Source organism: Peromyscus californicus, unplaced genomic scaffold (assembly GCF_007827085.1).
Source record: "Peromyscus californicus insignis strain IS unplaced genomic scaffold, ASM782708v3 Scaffold_21__1_contigs__length_65335640, whole genome shotgun sequence".
In the NCBI taxonomy this organism is placed as follows: domain Eukaryota; kingdom Metazoa; phylum Chordata; class Mammalia; order Rodentia; family Cricetidae; genus Peromyscus; species Peromyscus californicus.
The window spans coordinates 12,319,122-12,339,282 of NW_026294514.1; the positions used below are offsets into that span (position 1 = coordinate 12,319,122).

Consider the following 20,161-nt stretch of genomic DNA (forward strand, 5'->3'; position numbering starts at 1 on the left):
AGATTTGACATGAAAATAAAGCAAAAGCCTGGAATATCCAGTTGTCCAACAACAGGGAACAGGTTAATTATAGTACATGCATGATGGCATGGTCTCTGAGGTCAGAAAAGAATGTTCAGTAGGGGCTGGGGAGATGGTACAGTCAGTAAGCTGTGTGCTATGCAACATGGGGACCTGAGTTCAGATTCCCAGCGTGCGTATAAGAAGTCAGGCATTGCAGTGCACACCTGTGATCAGTGCTGGGGAGGCGGATACAGGGGACCCCTGGGGCCTGCTGGCCAGTCATTCTAGCCATATAACCATATGGCCATAACCAGTAAGCTCTGGGTTTATAAGAGACCCTGCCTTAAAAAGGAAAGTGAGGATGGTTGGAACGCGGCCCAGTAAATAAACTGTTTGCTGGGAACGTACAAAGCCTTGGGTTTGTCAGGAAGAACGCACACAGCCAGGCACGGTAGAAACACAGGTGCCAGGAGGAGGGTCAGAAGTTCAAGGCTGGGGCTGGAGAGATGGCTCAGTGGTTAAGACTGTGTACTGCTTTTGCAGAGGACCCAAGTGGGGCTGCTCACAACATCCTGTAAGGCCAGCTGCACTCACATAGGTGCATGTACACATAGAAGCACCCAATTAAAAAAGTACTAAATCTTTATAATGTAAATTTCTATGTGCACATGACAAACAGAGGGCACACACAGGAAATGGTTCCACATTCTCTGAGGTCTCAAGCATGCTATGCCAGCGCTCTATTACTGAGCTAGACTCTTGGATCTTTTGAACTTTTTTCAGATAGGTCTCACTACCCAAGCCGGGTCGGCCCTGAACTCATGCAGGGCAGCAGGCCTCCTGGCTCAGGCTCCTCAGTGGCTGGGATTAAAAACCCCATGCCACCAGTCTAGCTAAATAGGCATTAACAAGGGAAGGTGTGAGAAAAAAACTCGGTATTACAAAAGTCTGTGGCCCTTCAAAGAATCACATTATAAATATCTATCTGCTGGAAGTACTCTTTTTTTTTTTTTTTTAAAGATTTATTTATTTATTTATTATATATACAGCATGTATTCTGCAGGCCAGAAGAGGGCACCAGATCTCATTACAGATGGTTGAGAACTACCATGTGGTTGCTGGGAATTGAACTCAGGACCTCTGGAAGAGCAGTTAGTGCTCTTAACCTCTGAGCCATCTCTCCAGCCCCTGCTGGAAGTACTCTTAATTAAAAACTTAATTAAACCAAGAAAGCAAGTCTGTCGTCTTGTCTTTTTTCAGTTCGTATATAAATATGGTATCTAATATCTCATTATACCTTGTTCTTGTTCTCTAACCCTGAATACTGTTTTCAGTCTCTTAGGCTAACAGAAGCCGTCAAAATTCTACACAGAATGCACCCTAAAAGTGTCAACTGCCTAGTCAGGAATACTTAGGAGTCTCTAAATACTCACTACACCTACTGAGGGGCAGTGTGGCTCACTGAGCTGAACTAAATTTGGATTCATTCTTGAAAAATCCTAAATAGAGCTGGTATTCCAGGCCTATAATCCCAGCTACTTAGAAGACCAAGACAGGAGGATTCCAAGTTCAAGGCCTGCCTGGGCTACAGAGAATTTAGACCAGGGAAACTAAACCACGAGGTCATTTAACACTGGGTACAAGACGATAAGAAGCATTATCATTTCCAAAGCAAGAGAGACCTGGAGTAGTCCCCTGGCCAGTACTAAGTGTGAGAGTGATAAGTACAATAAATAAAGAAGAAAAGACACAGAGATGACTTAAGTGTTGTTGGGGGGCCTGCCACCCAGTTCCCAAATAAACCACTCCCAGAGGCTTATTCTTAATTATGAATGTCCGGCCTTAGTTTGACTTAGTTTCTAGCCAGCTTTCCTTAAATTAACCCGTTTATCTTTTGCCTCTGGGCTTTTCCCATTCTCTTACTTCTGTAAATCTTACTCTCTTTTTTTTTTTTTTTTTGGTGTTGTTTTTTGGAGACAGGGTTTCTCTGTGTAGCTTTGGAGCCTATTCTGGAACTCACTCTGTAGACCAGGCTGGCCTCGAACTCACAGAGATCTGCCTGCCTCTGCCTCCCAAGTGCTGGGACTTAAGGACATGCGCCACCACCGCCCGGCATAAATTTTACTCTTAGTCCATGGCTTACTGTGTAGTTGACCCCTGGAGTCCTTCTCCTTCTCTGGCTGCTAGCTCTTAGATCTCTCCTCCCAGTTTTCTCCTTCTACATATTCTCTGCCTGCCAGCCCCACCTGTCCTCTCTCCTGCCTTGCTATTGGACAGTACCTTATTAAACCATCAGGTGTTTTACACAGGCACAGTAACACAGCTTCACAAAGTTAAACAAATGCAACATAAACAAAAGTAACACACCCTAAAATAATATTCTACTACACATAAGGGAAACCAGGAGACCCATGTCCCCAGGACTTTTTGACTATTATTAGAGATACACTTGCTATCTTATCTAGGCTAGTTTTGAACTTGGGATCTTCCCACCTCAGCCACTCAAAAATTGCTTAAAGGAGCTGGACCTGGAAGCACGCCTTTAATCCCAGCACCCAGGAGGCAGAGGCAGGAGGAACTCAGTGAGTTTGAGGCCAGCTTGGTCTACATAGTGAGATCCAGGACAGCTAGGGCTATATAGAGAGACCCTCATCTCAAAACAAAACAAAACAAAACAAAAACAAGAACAACATTGTGAGTATGCCTAGGTAAGAACACTACTTCCTTGAATTGAATTTTCCTTCTATTTCAAAAGAGAGGATCAAAGTAACAATACCAAGTGACCTAATTTGTAATGTAACAATCCTCTGCTTCCTGTCTTCATGAAGCAAACAGCTCTCCTCTGCACATGCTACCAACCTGCATGATGCTCTGCCCAAGATTACCACACAGACCAACCATGGACTGAATCCTCTGAATCAGGGAACTAAAATATCTTTTCTCCTCTAAAAACAATGATGTGCCTGTATGTGGCGTGATGATACATGCCTATAGTCCCACTACTCAGGAGGCTGAGTTGGAGAGGGTCACAGACTAAGAACTGGTTAGTTCTCTTCTTTGGGAGGCTCACACCCGCCTGTAACCCCAGCCAATGCCCTCTTCTGGCCTCCGAGGGCACTTGCATTCATGTGCACATAATTAAAAAAAATTAAACCTTAAAAAATGCAGCAAAAACAGCTTGAAGGGAATGCTTTTAGACTTGACACACAATTGTAGTATACCACTTTCCAACCTACCAGGTTATTTTTGTGCATCCTGAAAAGCAGTTCATGCTACTAGCTTAGAGCCGAATGTATGTTACCCCCATTGAATACCTTGAATATTTCTTCCCAAAACTTCCACATAGTTCTGATCCTTTAAGACTTCCTGGTCACTCTTCTCCAATTCACGTTCTGGCTTCTTTATTATTTTCTGTGGATTGACTAAAAGCTGAGCTTTCTCCTTCTTTAATTTAGTTCCTATAAAAATATACAAAACAAGAGGTATGAATTCTTTTTTTTTTTTGAGACAGGGTTTCACAGATCTGGCTGTCCTGGAACTCTCTCTGTAGACCAGGCTGGCCTTGAACTCAGAGATCAGCCTGCCTCTGCCTCCCACAGGATGCTGGGATTAAAGGCGTGCGCCACCACCAGCTGGCATGAATTCTTTCTAAATATTACATTGGAGTCATCCAGATGGTTCAGCAGATAAACTGTGCACCGTGTCAGCCTGACGGAACGCACAGGGGAAGAGAACCATTTCCAGAGAGTTGTCCTCTGACCACCATGCGCATGTTACATGTCAGCAGACAGACAGACAAACCACACTAAATGCACAATCAGTACATAAAGCTGTGGGGAAGACAATGTCTTATCTTTCATTAAAAGTACTAAGTCAGAGCCGGGCGTGGTGGCGCACGCGAGTTCCAGGACAGCCAGGACTGTTACAGAGAAACCTTGTCTCGAAGAAAGAAAAAAAGAAAGTTTACTTGGGGTGAATGGGTATTATGATTTTCCGCCACCACTAAGCATTTCATTTTGGATAAGGCTTTGTAGTATCAATTAGACTTCAAAAGAAGTAAACTAAAAAAAAAAAAAAAAAAATCAGAGCAAATTTATTTAGTCTTGCTAGAGTAAATATTCTGTATTATGTTTTTAAGAATGATATGATCTGCCAGGCAGTGGTGGTGCACGCCTTTAATCCCAGCACTCAGGAGGCAGAAGCAGGTGTATCTCTGTGAGTTCAAGGCCAGCCTGGTCTAAAGAACAAGTCCCAAGACAGCCAGAGCTACACAGAGAAACCCTGTTTTGAAAAGTAACAACAAAGATGTGATCCATAAGCATCCCTTCAACTGTACAATCACACATACCTCCTTCTCTATCAAAAATGTGATTGAGAACATCATCATCTCCCACAAACTGAACATCCAGGACCTTAGCTTCCTTTAATTGCAGTGTGTTCATCATGGCCAACCTAAACAAAAGTAGTAAGTCAATGGGATGAAGAATTCATACCACATAAACATTCGTGAAATGAATACATATATTTACTTAATATGTTTAAAGGTAGGGATACCATGCACTATTCTGTTACTATGTTCTGCTGTGATTGGTTTAATAAAGAAGCTGACTGCCCAACAGCTGAACAGGATAAAGTTAGGCAGGAAAGCCAAACTGTCAGGGGAAACAGCGCAGAGGAGGCTGAGGAAGCAGGGCACGTGTAAAAAATGTGGCGGCAACAAGCCATGAGCCATATAGCAAAGCACAGATAAGAAATATGGGTTAGCAGAAGGATAAACATGGTATGTACTCATAAATGGATTCTAGATATAAAGCAAAGAACAATCAGACTGCAACCCACAGAACCAGGGAGGCTATATAGCAGGGGGGACCCTAGGATGACTGTGGCTTATAATAAGTTCTGGTTTTACTCAATTACTGGGCAAGCCTCAATGAAACATTTCACTATTAGGATAAGAATTTATACTGTATCAAGCTGATAATAGAAAAATAAATAAATAAAAAATGAAAAAAAAAGAAATATGGGTTAATTTAAATGTAAGAGTTAGCTAGTAACAAGCCTGAGCTATTGGCAGAGCATTTATGAGTAATATTAAGCCTCTGTGTTGGTTATTTGGGACTGGTGGCTGGGATTGGGAAAGAAACACCAGCCTACAATGTCCTTCAATGATGGCTTGTGATTGGGACATGGAAGGCAAGCCCCTTCCTTCCCAACTTGCTTTTGGTCGTAGTCTTTACCATGCAACAGGAAACCAAATTAGAACATGCTTTCACAAATCCCATTTCTGCATTTTCCTCTGGCAAAAAAACAAAGCAACACACAAGAACAACAACAAAAAAACTAATGACTAGCTCTCACAACTTACTTATTACAAAGATAGCTAAATGTTGCAAAATTCTGTTTAATAACCAGCACAATTGTGTAGCTTTTTCATTCACCTTGTAGGGCGCTATGCATTCTGCAGCTTGAAACTTCAGTCACCTGCAACTAGAAGTCAGTCAAGGTTAGTTAGTCGGTAGAGGAACGCAACAGGGTAACCCCACCCCCAAAGTCAAGCAGTGTAACAACATGGTGCATAGACAATTGTCCCCAAGAAGCTAAAGCTGCTACGACGGCATAAAGAGGACAAAATAGTAACAGGCTGAAGAAACCAAGACTGAGGAAAACATTTAGACTGGCAAGAGGAAGGCCAGAGGAGAAAGCTAAGCCTTACTTATGAGCTCCATACAGTTTTCAGCACTTTGTTTCCTGTTGTTGTGAAGCAGGGTCTTGTTATGTAGCCAAGGCTAGCCTTGAACTCAAAATTCTCCTGCTCTACCTCTCAAGTGCTGGGATCATAAGCAAGTGCCACCAAGCCCAGCTCTTTACAGTTATTCTGATTTCACCTTCAGAGCACTAAGAGACTATACTTTGTAGGGAAAAACAATAAATTTCATCCATATAGTCAGAACCGCATCTAGTAAAGCATGTCCTTCTTGGGTCATTTTATAGTCATAATGCTGCTTTCTAGAGAATCCAAGGATATTAAACAAAATGTGTAATGCATCTATACAGTATCTGTATGAAGAAACTAATAATTTAAACTTGAATGAAAAGGGTTTTTTGTTTTGTTTTGTTTTTTGCAGGCACTATATTTGAGATACTGTATCAGTGCCTTTAGATACACCAGGAACTAAGTAAGAGTCAAGTACATATTTGTGTATGTGTGCAACTGCTCCACTTTATAAATAGGGGGTCAGCTAAATATTAAATGATTTGTTAAAATTCACACATTTGGAAATCAGTTTTGACTGACTCCTAAATTCCTGATCACTTGATTATATAGTTTGTTCCTTTTTCATTTACCTTGCAAAGCATTTCTTGCCACTGAATAAAAAATCTTACCCTAATTGCTTGTTCTGCTCTCTGAAAACTATTCATAACACGTCATCATAAAACAGAACATTTGGCTCTGAACTTCAGGGCAATGAGAGGAAAGGGTGGTGGTGGGGTAACACAGAAGACTGGTACATAATTTTCATTAGCAAAGCTAAAGAATTCATGGGAGTGAATTTTTAAGGCTTTTATAAAAATATTCTAGGTAACTAAATATTATGACAGGCAATTTCCTTGTGGTAGTTATTGTGTATGTATACGTGTGGAGATCAGAGGACAACCTCTGATGTCATATTCCTCAGGAGTCATTCATCTTATTGTTGAGACAGGATCTCTTTTTAGCGTAGAGTTGGTAGAGTAGGCTGGTTGACCAGCAAGCCCCAGGAATGTCTCTGCCTCCCCAACAGCTAGGATTGCACCAAATCTTTTGGGGTTTTTGTTGTTGTTGTTGTTGCTGTTAATGTGGTTCTAGGGATTGACCTCAGGTCCTGAGGTTTGCCAGGCAAGCACGTTACCAAATGAGCCATCTCTCTAATACCTACTGCATTTTATCTTTACTCTGTGTGTGTGTGTGTGTGTGTGTGTGTGTGTGTGTGTGTGTGTGTGTGTGTGAGAGAGAGAGAGAGAGAGAGAGAGAGAGAGAGAGAGAGAGAGAGAGAGAGGGGGGGGGGGGGGGACAGACACACAGAGAGAGAAGCAATGATCTCATGAATTCCAGACTGGCTTCCAACCAAAAGAGAACCTTGAACTTCTGATTCTGCTTCCATCTCCCAAGTGCTAGGTGCCTACGCCACCATGCCTGGCTTATATGGTGCTATGGATGCACCGTATCCATATACGTATATGGTGCAAGGGCTTCTAGCATGCTAAGCCAAGCACTCCATCAATCATGCTACAGTCCCAGTCCCTTAATTTACTTTTGTGATGGTCTCACTTTGTAATACAAGCTGGCTTTGAACTCATGATGCGACTGCCTCAGCTTCAAGAGCAGTGGGATCACAGCCACCAGATCCAGATCTAGACTTTTCATCACCTACTAAGGTGAGCTGCCCCGTGTGGTCAAGGCGAGCGCCATGAACGCAGCCCAACACAAAATTGTAAACGTAAACATTATGAGTTCTTTTGGCAATTTTTTATTTTTTGGGGTAACTGAATTATGATGTTCTTACCCATGAACTTTGTAGAGACAGCAACATTGTATCAAAATGTCAAAAAACGCTGGATATGCCTGTCCTAAGCAGCCCGACTCAGCCTAGTTTGCATCTGAATGCATTTATGTATACAACATATACAGGTTTTTGTTTGTTTTGTTTCGAGACAGGGTTTCCCTGTGTTGTTTTGGTGCCTATCCTGGATCTCGCTCTGTAGACCAGTCTGGCCTCGATCACAGAGATCCACCTGGCTCTGCCTCCCGAATGCTGGGATTAAAGGCGTGCGCCACCACCGCCCCGACAACATATCCGTTTTTAAGTTTAAGATATTTTATGCAGTACAAACAGAATCACCCCAATTGAAATTTCTACCAAAACCTCACGAGGAACTCTCCTTTCCAACAATTCCTGAGAAAAACACTATCTAACAAACACACACAATATGAATACGGGGAGCCGAGAAGATGGCTCGGTGGATAAAAGCACTTGTCCCACAAGTGTCAGAATGGAAGCTGAGGTCCTTGTAGCCATTTAAAAGTTTGAGGGGCACTCAAAACTGAGGAGGCAGAGAATGGGGATCCCTGAGGCAAGCTGGCTACCTGGGCTAGCCAAACCAGTAAGGCGCGGGCTTCAGTGAGAGACCTAGCTTCAGTAAACAACAAAAACAGCAATCGAGAAAGCCATCTAAAAGTAACCTCTGCCCTCCACATACTACCCGCACATAAGCACCGACATCCACAAACATAGGATGCCCAAACCACACCCACCCACAAGCAACCGATGAAATAGATATTCCCAGTGAGCATCTGTGGGGTGAAAGGGCCAGTTCTCTCTCCCTAGTCAACAAGGCAAATACAGCAGCACCAAGTGTTAGCAGCAATGCGCTTCCCTCTGGGAGTAAACACATTTTACAACCCAGCACTGTCCCAAGGCGACTGCGGAGTGAGGGCACCCAGCGGGAATGACAGCACAGACTTCAGCAGTCGTTCGATCCCGGGACCCCTTGGGGCCACAGCCCTCACAGTTCCCTCTCCTCTGCTAGAGCGCTTTGCTCCTTTCCTTACAGGTCCTGCTCATTTCTCTTTCCAACTAGAGGGCCGGGTTAGCCGGGGGCGCAGGCGTGCTGCGTGCAGGAGCTCTCGCCCCAGGACAGATCGACGCGCGTGGCTGTCGCAGACAGCGCCTCTCACGGGTGAGTCACGCCCCCGAGGGGCTGCGGTCCGCGGTCTCCCCTTCTCCCGCCGCGGTGCGCGAGCAAGCGAAGCCGGCGGCCCTGCCGGGGGCCTGGGGAAGCGCGCAGCGAGCCTGGGCTGCAGCACCGACGCACCCGGACTCACCTCACTAGTCCAGGGCTGGCGGGAAGGAGCACGGCCGCGAAGGCCCCACGCCGGGCCAGGCAGGACGCCCGCCGCCGGAGACCGCCCCGGGAACCGCAGAGGGAGGCCGACTTCTCCGGGGAGCTCCGACGCCCGACCCCGGAGCCCAGCGCGGCCGGGAGGTGAGAGCAGCGCACCGCTCTCTCGCCCCGCCCCCCGGGAGGGCGGTGCCCTAAGAGACCAATAAGGAGCCGAGTCGGCAAGAGCGACAGCCCCGCAGACCCGTTGACACGAGCCAGGGGTCCTGGCTCAGCCGGAAAATAGATCCCCACATACTGGGTTCCGGGGCTTTCCTCGTCTCTTCCGTTTCCGTCTCCGGGGGAAGGGATCCGAGTCTCTCGATTTAGGGGATCGTTCTCGGTGGCACGATTGATTGGTTTTTTTTTATGGCAATCTTAATGTCGTTAGCCTAGCCACCCCGAGGAAAAAGATAATGAAAATGGATTCGCTTAAAGAACGCCACAGTTTGGCTTATTTGATGCAAAGGAATCTCAGGGGTTTGCGGGATGGAGAAGCCAGGGCATGAGTGTGGAGATAGGATCATACAACTAATGAAGTGAAGAGACGAGGTGGAAAGGGGGGCTTGTACAGAGAAAATGAGGAAAAGGAATGAACCTGGCCGGGATACAGAGCAGGTATTTGTTCACTAACAGGATTACGTCATTTGGACTCACTTCAAAGTACACTTAGTACCGAGCAATAAGGATACAATACTCAAGTAGATAAAAGATCCCTCTGTCCTCGGATAATTGAATGAGAAGATACTGACCAGACAATATTGAGAAAAGTGGTACAATAAGGTAGCTAGAGTGATAACTGACTACGGAGAGCACTGGCCTATGAGCTGTAAGGTGCTCGGCAATTAAGATCCTAGCAACTAAAGTGACTCCATTTTGGCCAAAGCAACCGTGGCTGTCACCAACTTGAGTTTGTTAAGACAGTCCCAGGAAGTTAAGCCTGTTAAACTGGTCCAGGAAATGCTGACCCCTGAAGCCCCTTTGCCTTTTCCCAGGACTGTAACTTTTGTAAAATGATTACCTAACTGCTTATTTTGGCTTCTGTGAGGAGGATGACTGCACAAGATTTGTCTTTCGAATATGTTCGGTTTATTCACACAAACTTTTTTTTTTTTGCTTTTTCAAGACAGGGTTTCACAGTGTAACCCAGGCTGTCCTGAAACTCGCTCTGTAGACCAGGCTAGCCTTGGACTCAGAGATCCGCCTGTCTTCGCTTGCATGCGCCGCCACCAACCACCCACGCAAACATTTTTTATGTCATGCTAATATAAAAGTTAAACAGACATCTCACCAAGCTGGAAACAGTTGTTTGGACAGAAATGCCCATGCAGGTTCCACTGGGGACTTTTCTCTGGTAAGGACGCCCTGGAAGCTTGCAGCCTGGGAAGACAGGCACTGGTGGAGGTTCCGGGGGTCCTTGAGAGCAGAAGCCAAGAGCTAGCACTGACAGGCAGGCCTGTGTGGGCCCAGAGACGATCTCTGAGGCCAGGGACACGCAGCCTCAAGTCCTCTTGCCCATGGGTATCAACAGACACACAGGCTAGAAACAGTTGTTTAGGGAGCATGGTGGCAGTGGGGTCCTAAAGAACACTAAGTTCCAATTTTTCTATCATTTCACTGGGCTTTGTGACAAGAGGGCTCACAACTTGTGGCTGGTTCACTATCATACCAACATCACCTTAAGTTTTTGGGTTTTTTTGTTTTTTTGTTTTTTTTTTTTAGCATATCAAGGCCCGTCGGTTGGTAGCTGGGCTGCCGGGTGGCCTGCTTCTAGCTCTTATCCGAGCTACCTGGTGGCAGACTTCTATTTCACATGCATTACATTATTATTCCAAGTTGCACAAAATGGTTTCTACGTTACACAGAATGGTTTTTAAGTTATGTCCCTAACACTGGAGCACAGGAGTATCTCATTAAAAGACCAGAAGGAATCAGGGACAGTTTCCTTAAAGGAAGACATCTTTAAACTGAAACCTACAGCCTTAATTGGTTGAAGTCAAATGTGAAAGCTGAAGTTTTCCAGGAAGAATGAAAATAGGTAAGAAAGTGTCTAATTCTCAAATACTGGGACAAAAGGCTGAGGTGCCTATTTAACATATCAAAGTGGAGGCTGACTGCCAGGTCCTCCCAGCATCCCTCAGTCCCTTCCTGTCACAGGGTCCTCCGGGCTTGCACACCCTGTCCCCTGCTGTTGTAGGAATTTAGCTAGTCACTGTATCTAGGGTAAACAGAGTGAATAGTTGTTTTTTAGAAGTCCTCTGACCTTGAAGAATCTTTGTGGAAAACAGTGATTGTTTTCCATGATTTGGAGAATTGGTTTCCTGAAGGAGCTTTGCAGCCTTCACATGACTTCGGTCACAGGATGCCTCTGGCACACCTAAGGGTAACTGTGTATTCCAAGTAAAGGACTCAAGTCTCGATGGCACGTGATGCTTTCCTTCAGAGAGACATACAGATTAGATAGGACCTTGCTTGTTATGAGGAAATACTTTACCCAAAAATCAACGTTGGGTAACAATCAGTATGCCTTTGTACAGCTGTTGGGGTTCAGTTCATCAGAGGCCGGACCTTCTTGCTGCCACACAGGCTTTAAAATCTAGTGCCCTCTTTCTTCAACCGACCCCTACAACACAGAACACCCAGACACCCTTCCCTGACAAGAACCGGTGGCGCACGGCTTTAATCCCAGCACTCGGGAGGCAGAGGCAGGTGGATCTTTGTGAGTTCGAGGCCAGCCTGGGCTCCAGAGTGAGTTCCAGGACAGGCACCAAAACTACACAGAGAAACCCTGTCTCAAAAGACAAAAAACAACAACAAAAAAGAACCAGGCCTGGGGAGAAGCAAGTGCAAAGAGCAGAGAGCAGAGAGAGAGGTAGTGGGGGCAGGAGAGAACAGAGAGAGGAAGAGGAGGAGTCTGTATCCAGCTTTTTAAGGCGCAGGTGGGCTTACGGAGCTACGCCACGCATGCGCAGATTGTGTGACCACGCTGCACACATTACACAATCACACAGCGCATGGATGACGTAAGACGTAAGGCCCCTTGCTTGACTAATGAACTGCGCATGTGCGGTCATGCAGCTGCCGGAGTGGCCAGGAATTCTAACACCTGGTCCCCCCTCTCCTTCCCTTTCTCCCCACATGGCCCAGCTCAGTCAGGGTCATGTCCACTTTGGACTCTCCCAGATGTCTCTGTCCCTATCTCTACATACACTCTCCCTCTCACCTACAATAAACTCCAGGATACCTAGGAGCACTCATGCTCTTTTTATTTCTTTTTTCATTCAGGGTCAAGACTTGGGCCTGATATTATGAATTACAAGTTGGTAATTAGGGCAGTGGTCACATTTGTATTGAAAAATTATCTTTGGAATATAATAGTAGGAGGGAAGAAACGGAGTCAGACTATTTGGAAGCTGTTTGGAGCACTGGTTCTCAACCTTCCTAATTCTGCGACCCTAAAATTATTTCATTGCTACTTCATAACGGTAATTTTTTTAAAGATTTATTGTGTATACAGTGTTCTGTCTGCATGTATGACTGCAGGCCAGAAGAGGGCGCCAGATCTTATTACAGATGGTTGTGAGCCACCATGTGGGTGCTGGGAATTAAACTCAAGGATCTCTGTAAGAGCAGCCAGTGTTCTTAACCTCTGAGCCATCTCTCCAGCCCTATAACTGTAATTTTGTTACTGTTTTGAATCATAATAAAAATATCTGATATGTACCCCCCAAAGGGGTCATGACCCACAGGTTGAGAACCACTGCTCTAGCGTCCCATGAGTTTGAGAACAGGGAGACAGTAACATGTAAAACAGGTAGGCCACAAGGCTCCTGTACTACTTGGCTGAGAAATTGGAGTGCAGAGGTAACCCACAGAGGATATAGACTCTTATCAAACTGGAATTGGATTGGCTGGGGGAAGGTGTGTGTGGAGAGCCACTGGAAACTAACCATATATCCCTGGGATTAAGTTTTAAAAGTTTCGCTGGGGCGTGGTGGCGCACGCCTTTAATCCCAGCACGTGGGAGGCAGAGCCAGGTGGATCTTTGTGAGTTCGAGGCCAGCCTGGGCTACAGAGTGAGATCCGGGAAAGGCACAAAGCTACACAGAGAAACCCTGTCTTGAAAAACAAAAACAAAAACAAACAAACAAACAAAAACAAAAAAATTAAATAAAAAATCATTTTTTTTTTTAAAAGTTTGGCTTCATGCATGCTAGGCAAGCACTCTCTCAACTGAGTTATATTCCCAGTTGGGTCATCACCACTGTTTTGAATAAAGTGTTGCTCTGAAAAAGACAAACACACCAGGACCAAGTGTACTCCTTACAACCTGGAAGAAGCTATACACCAAACTATGCAAAGTTCATATAAAAAAAGTTGCAGCTGGGCAGCGTTGGTGCACGCCTTTAATCCCAGCACTCGGGAGGCAGAGCCAGGCGGGTCTCTGTGAGTTCGAGGCCAGCCTGGGCTACCAAGTGAGTTCCAGGAGAGGCGCAAAGCTACACAGAGAAACCCTGTCTCGAAAAACCAAAAAAAAAAAAAAAAAAAAAAAAAACTCAATTTTTGCCCTTGCAAATATCATGAAAAGCTACACATACCAATTTGCTGGTCTTTTATTCCTGAGGCCCCCCAAAACAACACTATCGGGGACTAAGGAGGTCCAGCCCCTCGATAGTCCCCTCCCAGGGTCCGGGAAGAATCTACAACCAGCTGATAATTAATCTTTGATGAGAAGAAATGAATCTATGTACAGGAAACTCCTTAGTCCATATACTTTATTATTCTGTGTCAGTTACAAGCTTATATTCTGCTCTCATATTTAGGTCTTTTCTTGCCTGATTTCTCTCTACACTTGTCCGAGGTCCCCTCTGGGTTCTATCTTAATTCCTTCATCTTGTTCTGCCCCTTCTAGGTTCTCATCCATCTTGTTCCTTCCCATATCATCTTTTCTCCCATCTCCTTCTCTCTCCTCATCTCGTTCTTCCTCATCTTGTTCTTCCCCATCTGGCTCTTCCTCATCTTCCATCTCATTCCTCTAGTACTCTCCTCTAGCCCTTCAGTCTAGTTCTTCCCCATCTCAGTTTGTTCCTCTCAAGTTCTTACCTGTCTAGTTCTTCCATTCTCTTTTCTCTTCTCCGACCCCCGTGCCCTGGAAGTCCTGGTATATAAAGCCAGGCTTCCAGGGTCAAATGGAAGGGTGATAAGAATCACATAGGGAGGCAATAACCGTTAATTATCATTTGCAAACCCAAAGGGAAGTGACCAATGGGGAAATGAATTAACTAAAGGCTGAATTCAGGTAATATCTAAGAAGAGGGCTCTTATGTGCTCAACTATAGTCTTAAACGTGATTGGTAGAAAATGTTAAGAATCTATAAGTTGCTAGGTCAATGGGAGAAAGTAAAACTGTCTTCTTTTTTCCTGTGGCTCCTATCTGTCCAAGCTATCTGCCGTTTTTCTGCAGGGTGGGGGAAAGTGTGCTCAGTCGCTAGGCAACCTGTGTACAGCTAGATGCCTCTGGTGATAGTTAAAGGGAGATCTGGAACTACAGGTAAGGTTTGGGAAAGGAGGAAGTAACACTTAATTGGCACATCCGCCAGGCCTTCTCAAACAGGTAGTCTGGATGCTTAAGTCTGTTCTTAGAGAATACAGAGGTATCTCTGATAAAGTACTCTCCTCCATCTGGGGATGGACCTGGCCGGATGCTGCTAATGATGATAATTACAGGGAGGCTTGAACTGGGGTTCTGGCTGAGCATAGCTGTCAGTGCAGGAGGTTATCTAAATATTCCTAGAAGTGGTTAGGTAAGGAGTTAGCGGTCTATAAAGTTAGTAAGGCTGTAAGAAAGAGGGGTCCGAGCTGAATTGTGTAAAGCTATTACTTAACGTCCACCTGACCTAGGTGGTGTCTCCTTGTGGAATTTACCAGGAGACTTGCATGTGGACTGTTATTACTGCTAGTCCTTGAAAGTGGCCAAGGGAGATAACTGATTCCAGAGAAAGCCTTTCCTGAGGCTGTTCTCCAAATACCTGGAATGTATATGTCCAGAGAGTGATCAGTCCACACTGTTAGCCCTTCTTAGGGAAAAGTCAATTGGGAAAACTATGAAGGCACACATGATTTTCATAACAGAAGACAGCTGATATATAACAAGCCAAGTAACACCAGAAACTCCTTGGGATTTGGCTTCCTCTGGAGGAATTCCCTGATTCCTCCAGGTAGTGACTTTGCCATAACCAGCTGAGTTCTTATGATATATTCCTGCGGCCTGCAGCACAACACTGCTTTGGCACAAAACTAGAGGGCAGGATCTTGTTGAAGAAAGTATTTTGGTTGCAGGACAGAAATGAATGCGGAACATGGCTGGAAGCCTCCTCCCTGCTTCAGAGCTTTTCCAGGCCTGGAAGGTGCTGTGTAGGCTGCTGGGGTGAACTGCCACCAGCAGTCTTATTCAGTTACGGACCCCAGCATGCTCCACTCCTGCCATGGCACACAGGATGCGGCTGCTGGCAGCGCAACAGCAGCGTGACGGTTATGGAGGAAGCCAACCACTCTCCGACCGTGGGAGGGAACTCACATCTTCACAGTGACTGAGAAGGCAATACAGACTCCATCTTAGGGGAGGGCCACCATCTCAGACTACCTGCTGTACTCAGTTCCAGGAAAGGGCCATGACAACTGGAACAGATACAGGGCAGTATGTTCCTGCAGACATCCTGTCTGCCGTTTATGGCCCCTAAAGATATCTAGATAATCCTGCTGAGCAGCCCAGATAATCCTGCTCAGCAAGTTGTGGTTCCAAGCCAGAAAGTCCAACCCAATAGTTTCAAATATGGTTTCGCACTGAAAGTCTAGACAAGTAGTGTAGGGCCCTGGTCTCCTCCCATATTGAGTAAAGCGGTTGCCTGCTTGCGGACCTTGACCAGATATCCTCCCTATGCTAATTCCTTGCCGGTATCCACCCTCCTGAACACTTAAGGGAAGTTCCTTGTTTGTGTATCCTGCATATTGGGCATTAACAGCTTAGATGCAAGAATGTAAACATCAATAGCGAACTTCTGCCCTCTGGGGTTCTCCCATTGTGCTGTAAGCCTGTATTTGTTTCCTCCCTCTTTCAATAAATGGCATTTGGCATTCGGCATTCTGCTGAGGCAAATGACCCCCTGTCTCTTGTCCCTTATTTTTTTTTTTTTTTTTTTTTTTTTTTTTTAATTTATTTTAATTTATTTTGCAATACAATTCAGTTCTACATATTGGTCACGGATTCCCTTGTTCTCCCCCCTCCCGTCCCCCTCACCTTCCCCCCAACGCCCCCCCCATTTGTGTTGTTTCTTTTTTTTTTTTTTTTTTTTTTTTTTTCCCCTTTTCTATTTTAATAAAAAGGAAAAAAAAGAAAAAGGTTATAACTAACAAAAGAAAAACTATATACAAAAGTACAATGACTATATACAATATATACAAGTAATAAATGTCTAAACAATGTCTAGTCCATTTGTATTTGACAAATTCAGAGAAAATAATTTCATTATCTATCCTATTTTGTTAAGTCCAAAATGTATCTAATTCACTTTCTATCCTAATTAATCTTCAACTATAACTAACTAACCTTCAACTATAACTAACTAATCTTCAACTCCCTCAGAGACCCAAGAAGGAAATAATATTAGCTAACAAAAATAAAAACAGAAAGTGCATGCAAGCAACTTCCAAAAAATTTGTGAGTTGACAGAAACAGCCAGCTGCCTGGACAGTCACCTGAGGTTTCTCCACAGTGTTGGGGCATCATCTTCAGCCTATAGGCTTAGCATATCTGACAGACTCATTTGTGAAGTAGGATGTACACAAGGTCGACAGTTCAACCTCACATTGGGTGAGAGCAGTCCATGTACCAGAAACACCTGAATTCCACTAGTGTCATGTCATGATTCAGGATTTTAAATTCTGGAAATTGTTGTTGATTTTTTAATTCAGCTGTCCATTCTTGGCTGTGTATATATGGCTTCATCTTAACATCCCGTTCTTCTCCACATCCCTCTGTCAAATGCCAGTTTACTATTGCGAGGCGTGAGCTTAGTTACTCTTCAAGAATAACTGTTTCAGCTGCTGTTCCATTGCACATCAGAAGCCATCGGCCCACTGCCTATTCAGCTGCCTTCGAAGAAAAGGGCACTGTACCTTTTCCAAATTGCGAAGGCCACTTCAGGGATGGTGCCATATTGTCCTGGCCTCAGAAGATGCCTTTTGATAAAGCCATAACCACACTCGTTTTGGCAAGAATCAGTAGTCCTTTGTTTCATGTCCTGTCTGTCCATTTTGTCAGCAGTTGATTCAAGGATACTTTGTTGTCCAGTGGCTAACTTTTGCCACAATGAAAGTTAACTCCATATGCAGTTTCTTCAATGCCCATATTTTCTCTGAAGTAGATTGGTACTGCCAGGAGCCGACATGTCTCATAATCATAACAAAAAAGAAAAATTTTCTAAGTTATTAAAACATTTTAAATGCCATATTCTGTAGATCTCTGAAGGGTTTGAAGATGACCTGTCTAAAATATATCTGCTCAATTTTTAAAACATATCTAATATGACTACAACTTCTATTGTAATGTCTAACTACTAACTTTCATTTCTTTTTTTTTTTTTTTATTAATTTATTTTGCAATACAATTCAGTTCTACATATCAGCCACGGATTCCCTTGTTCTCCCCCCCTCCCGTCCCCCTCACCTTCCCCTCAACACCCCCCCCCCATTCCCATCTCCTCCAGGGCAAAGCCTTCCCCACAGACTGAGGTCAACCTGGTAGACTCAGTCCAGGTAGGTCTAGTCCCCTCCTCCCAGGCCGAGCCAAACAATCCTGCATAGGCCCCAGGTTTCAAACAGCCAACTCATGCAATGAGCACAAGATCTGGTCCCACTGCCTGGGTGCCTCCCAAACAGATCAAGCCAATCAACTGTCTCATCCATTCAGAGGGCCTGATCCAGTGGGGACCCCTCAGCCATTGGTTCATAGTTCATGTGTTTCCATTCATTTGGCCATTTGTCCCTGTGCTTTATCCAACCTTGGTCTCAACAACTCTCGCTCATATAAACCCTCCTCATTCTCGCTAATTGGACTCCCAGAGATCCACCCGGGGCCTAGTCATGGATCTCTGCATCCAGATCCCTCAGTAGTTGGATGGGGTTTCTAGCACAACAATTAGGGTGTTTGGCCATCCCATCACCAGAGTAGGTCAGTTCAGGCTGTCTCTCGACCTCTGCCAGCAGTCTGTTGTGTGGGTATCTTTGTGGATTTCTGTGGGCCTCTCTAGCACTTTGCTTCTTCCTATTCTCATGTGGTCTTTATTTACCATGGTCTCCTATTCCTTGTTCTCCCTCTCTGTTGTTGATCCAGCTGGGATCTCCCGCTCCCCCAAGCTCTCTTTCCCTCAACCCTCGCCTTTCATTACCCCCACTCATGTCCAGGCTGTTCATGTAGATCTCATTCCATTTCTCTGTCATTGGGTGATCCCTGTGTCTTTCTTGGGGTCCTGTTTTCCAGGTAGCCTCCCTGGTGATGTGAGTAGCAGACAAGTCATCCTTGTTTCATGTCTAGTATCCTGCTATGAGTGAGTACATACCATGTTTGTCTTTCTGAGTCTGGGTTACCTCACTCAGGATGATTTTTTCTAGATCCATCCATTTGTCTGCAAACCTCATGATGCCATTGTTTTTCTCTGCTGAGTAGTATTCCATTGTGTATATGTACCACATTTTGTTTATCCATTCTTCAGTTGAAGGGCATCTGGGTTGTTTCCATGTTCTGGCTATTACAAACAATGCTGATATGAACATAACTGAACAAGTGCTCTTATGGTGTGGTTGAGCATTTCTTGGGTATATGCCCAAGAGTGGTATAGCTGGATCTTGGGGGAGATTGATTCCCAATTTTCTAAGAAAGCGCCATATTGATTTCCAAAGTGGTTGTACAAGCTTGCATTCCCACCAGCAGTGGAGGAGAGTTCCCCTAGCTCCACATCCTCTCCAGCATAAGGTGTCTTCAGTGTTTTTGATCTTAGCCATTCTGACAGGCGTAAGGTGGTATCTCAGAGTTGTTTTGATTTGCATTTCCCTGATGATTAGGGATGTTGAGCAGTTCCTTAAATGTCTTTCGGCCATTTGAGTTTCCTCTATTGAGAATTCTCTGTTTAGTTCTATAGCCCATTTCTTAATTGGACTGTTGGGCATTTTGATGTCTAATTTCTTGAGTTCCCTATATATTCTGGATATCAGTCCTCTGTCAGATGTGGGGTTGGTGAAGATCTTTTCCCATTCTGTAGGCTGTCGCTTTGCCTTGTTGACCGTATCCTTTGCTCTACAAAAGCTTCTCAGTTTCAAGAGGTCCCATTGATTGATTGTTTGTCTCAGAGTCTGTGCTACTGGTGTTCTATTTAGGAAGTAGTCTCCTATGCCAATGCGTTCAAGACTACTTCCTACTTTCTCTTCTAGCAGGTTCAGAGTAGCTGGATTTATGTTGAGGTCCTTGATCCACTTGGACTTAAGTTTTGTGCACGGTGATAGATATGGATCTATTTGCAGCCTTCTACATGTTGATATCCAGTTTTGCCAGCACCATTTGTTGAAGATGCTTTCTTTTTTCCATTGTGCGCTTTTGGCTTCTTTGTCAAAAATTATATGTTCATAGGTGTGCGGATTAATGTCAGGGTCTTCAATTCGATTCCATTGGTCCACATGTCGGTTTTTATGCCAGTACCAAGCTGTTTTTATTACTGTAGCTCTATAGTAGAGCTTGAAGTCAGGGATCGTGATGCCTCCAGAAGTTGTGTTATTGTACAGGATTCCTTTGGCTATCCTGGGTTTTTTGTTTTTCCATATGAAGTTGAGTATTATTTTTTCCAGGTCTGTGAAGAATTGTGTTGGTATTTTGATGGGGATTGCATTGAATCTGTAGATTGCTTTTGGTAAGATTGCCATTTTTACTATGTTAGTCCTGCCTATCCATGAGCATGGGAGATCTTTCCATTTTCTGACATCTTCTTCAATTTCTTTTTTCAGTTGTCCCTTATTTTTTAATCCACAGCCCCTCGCTCGGACATGGTGAATGGGTGGTGGTAGCGCAGGCGTTATCCCTACACAGTAGTTTCAAAAAATGGCGTTGCCCCACATCCCTTCTACCCAATCCCAAGTTGCCAAAGCATGTAATTCCTGGCTTGAGTTTTTTCCCTATAAAAACTCTCTACTC

General features: G+C 44.6%; 1 protein-coding gene across 4 annotated transcripts in view; it reads right to left on the bottom strand.

Moving 5' to 3' along the window:
* Positions 1–9,064, bottom strand: part of Orc2 (origin recognition complex subunit 2) — a 39,880-nt gene extending 30,816 nt beyond the window's left edge. Inside the window, exons 1-4 of one of the 4 annotated variants that reach the window (XM_052749512.1) lie at positions 8,867–9,064; positions 5,442–5,490; positions 4,352–4,455; positions 3,318–3,461 (exon numbers count right to left, since the gene is read on the bottom strand). In XM_052749512.1, coding sequence (XP_052605472.1) covers positions 3,318–3,461; positions 4,352–4,448 — 241 coding nt within the window. In that variant the 5' untranslated portion in view covers positions 4,449–4,455; positions 5,442–5,490; positions 8,867–9,064. Of the gene's footprint in view, positions 1–3,317; positions 3,462–4,351; positions 4,456–5,368; positions 5,491–8,866 lie in introns of all 4 variants that reach the window. The other 3 variants (XM_052749511.1, XM_052749509.1, XM_052749510.1) reach the window with 3 other exon arrangements.
* Between the last annotated feature and the right edge of the window lie 11,097 nt (positions 9,065–20,161).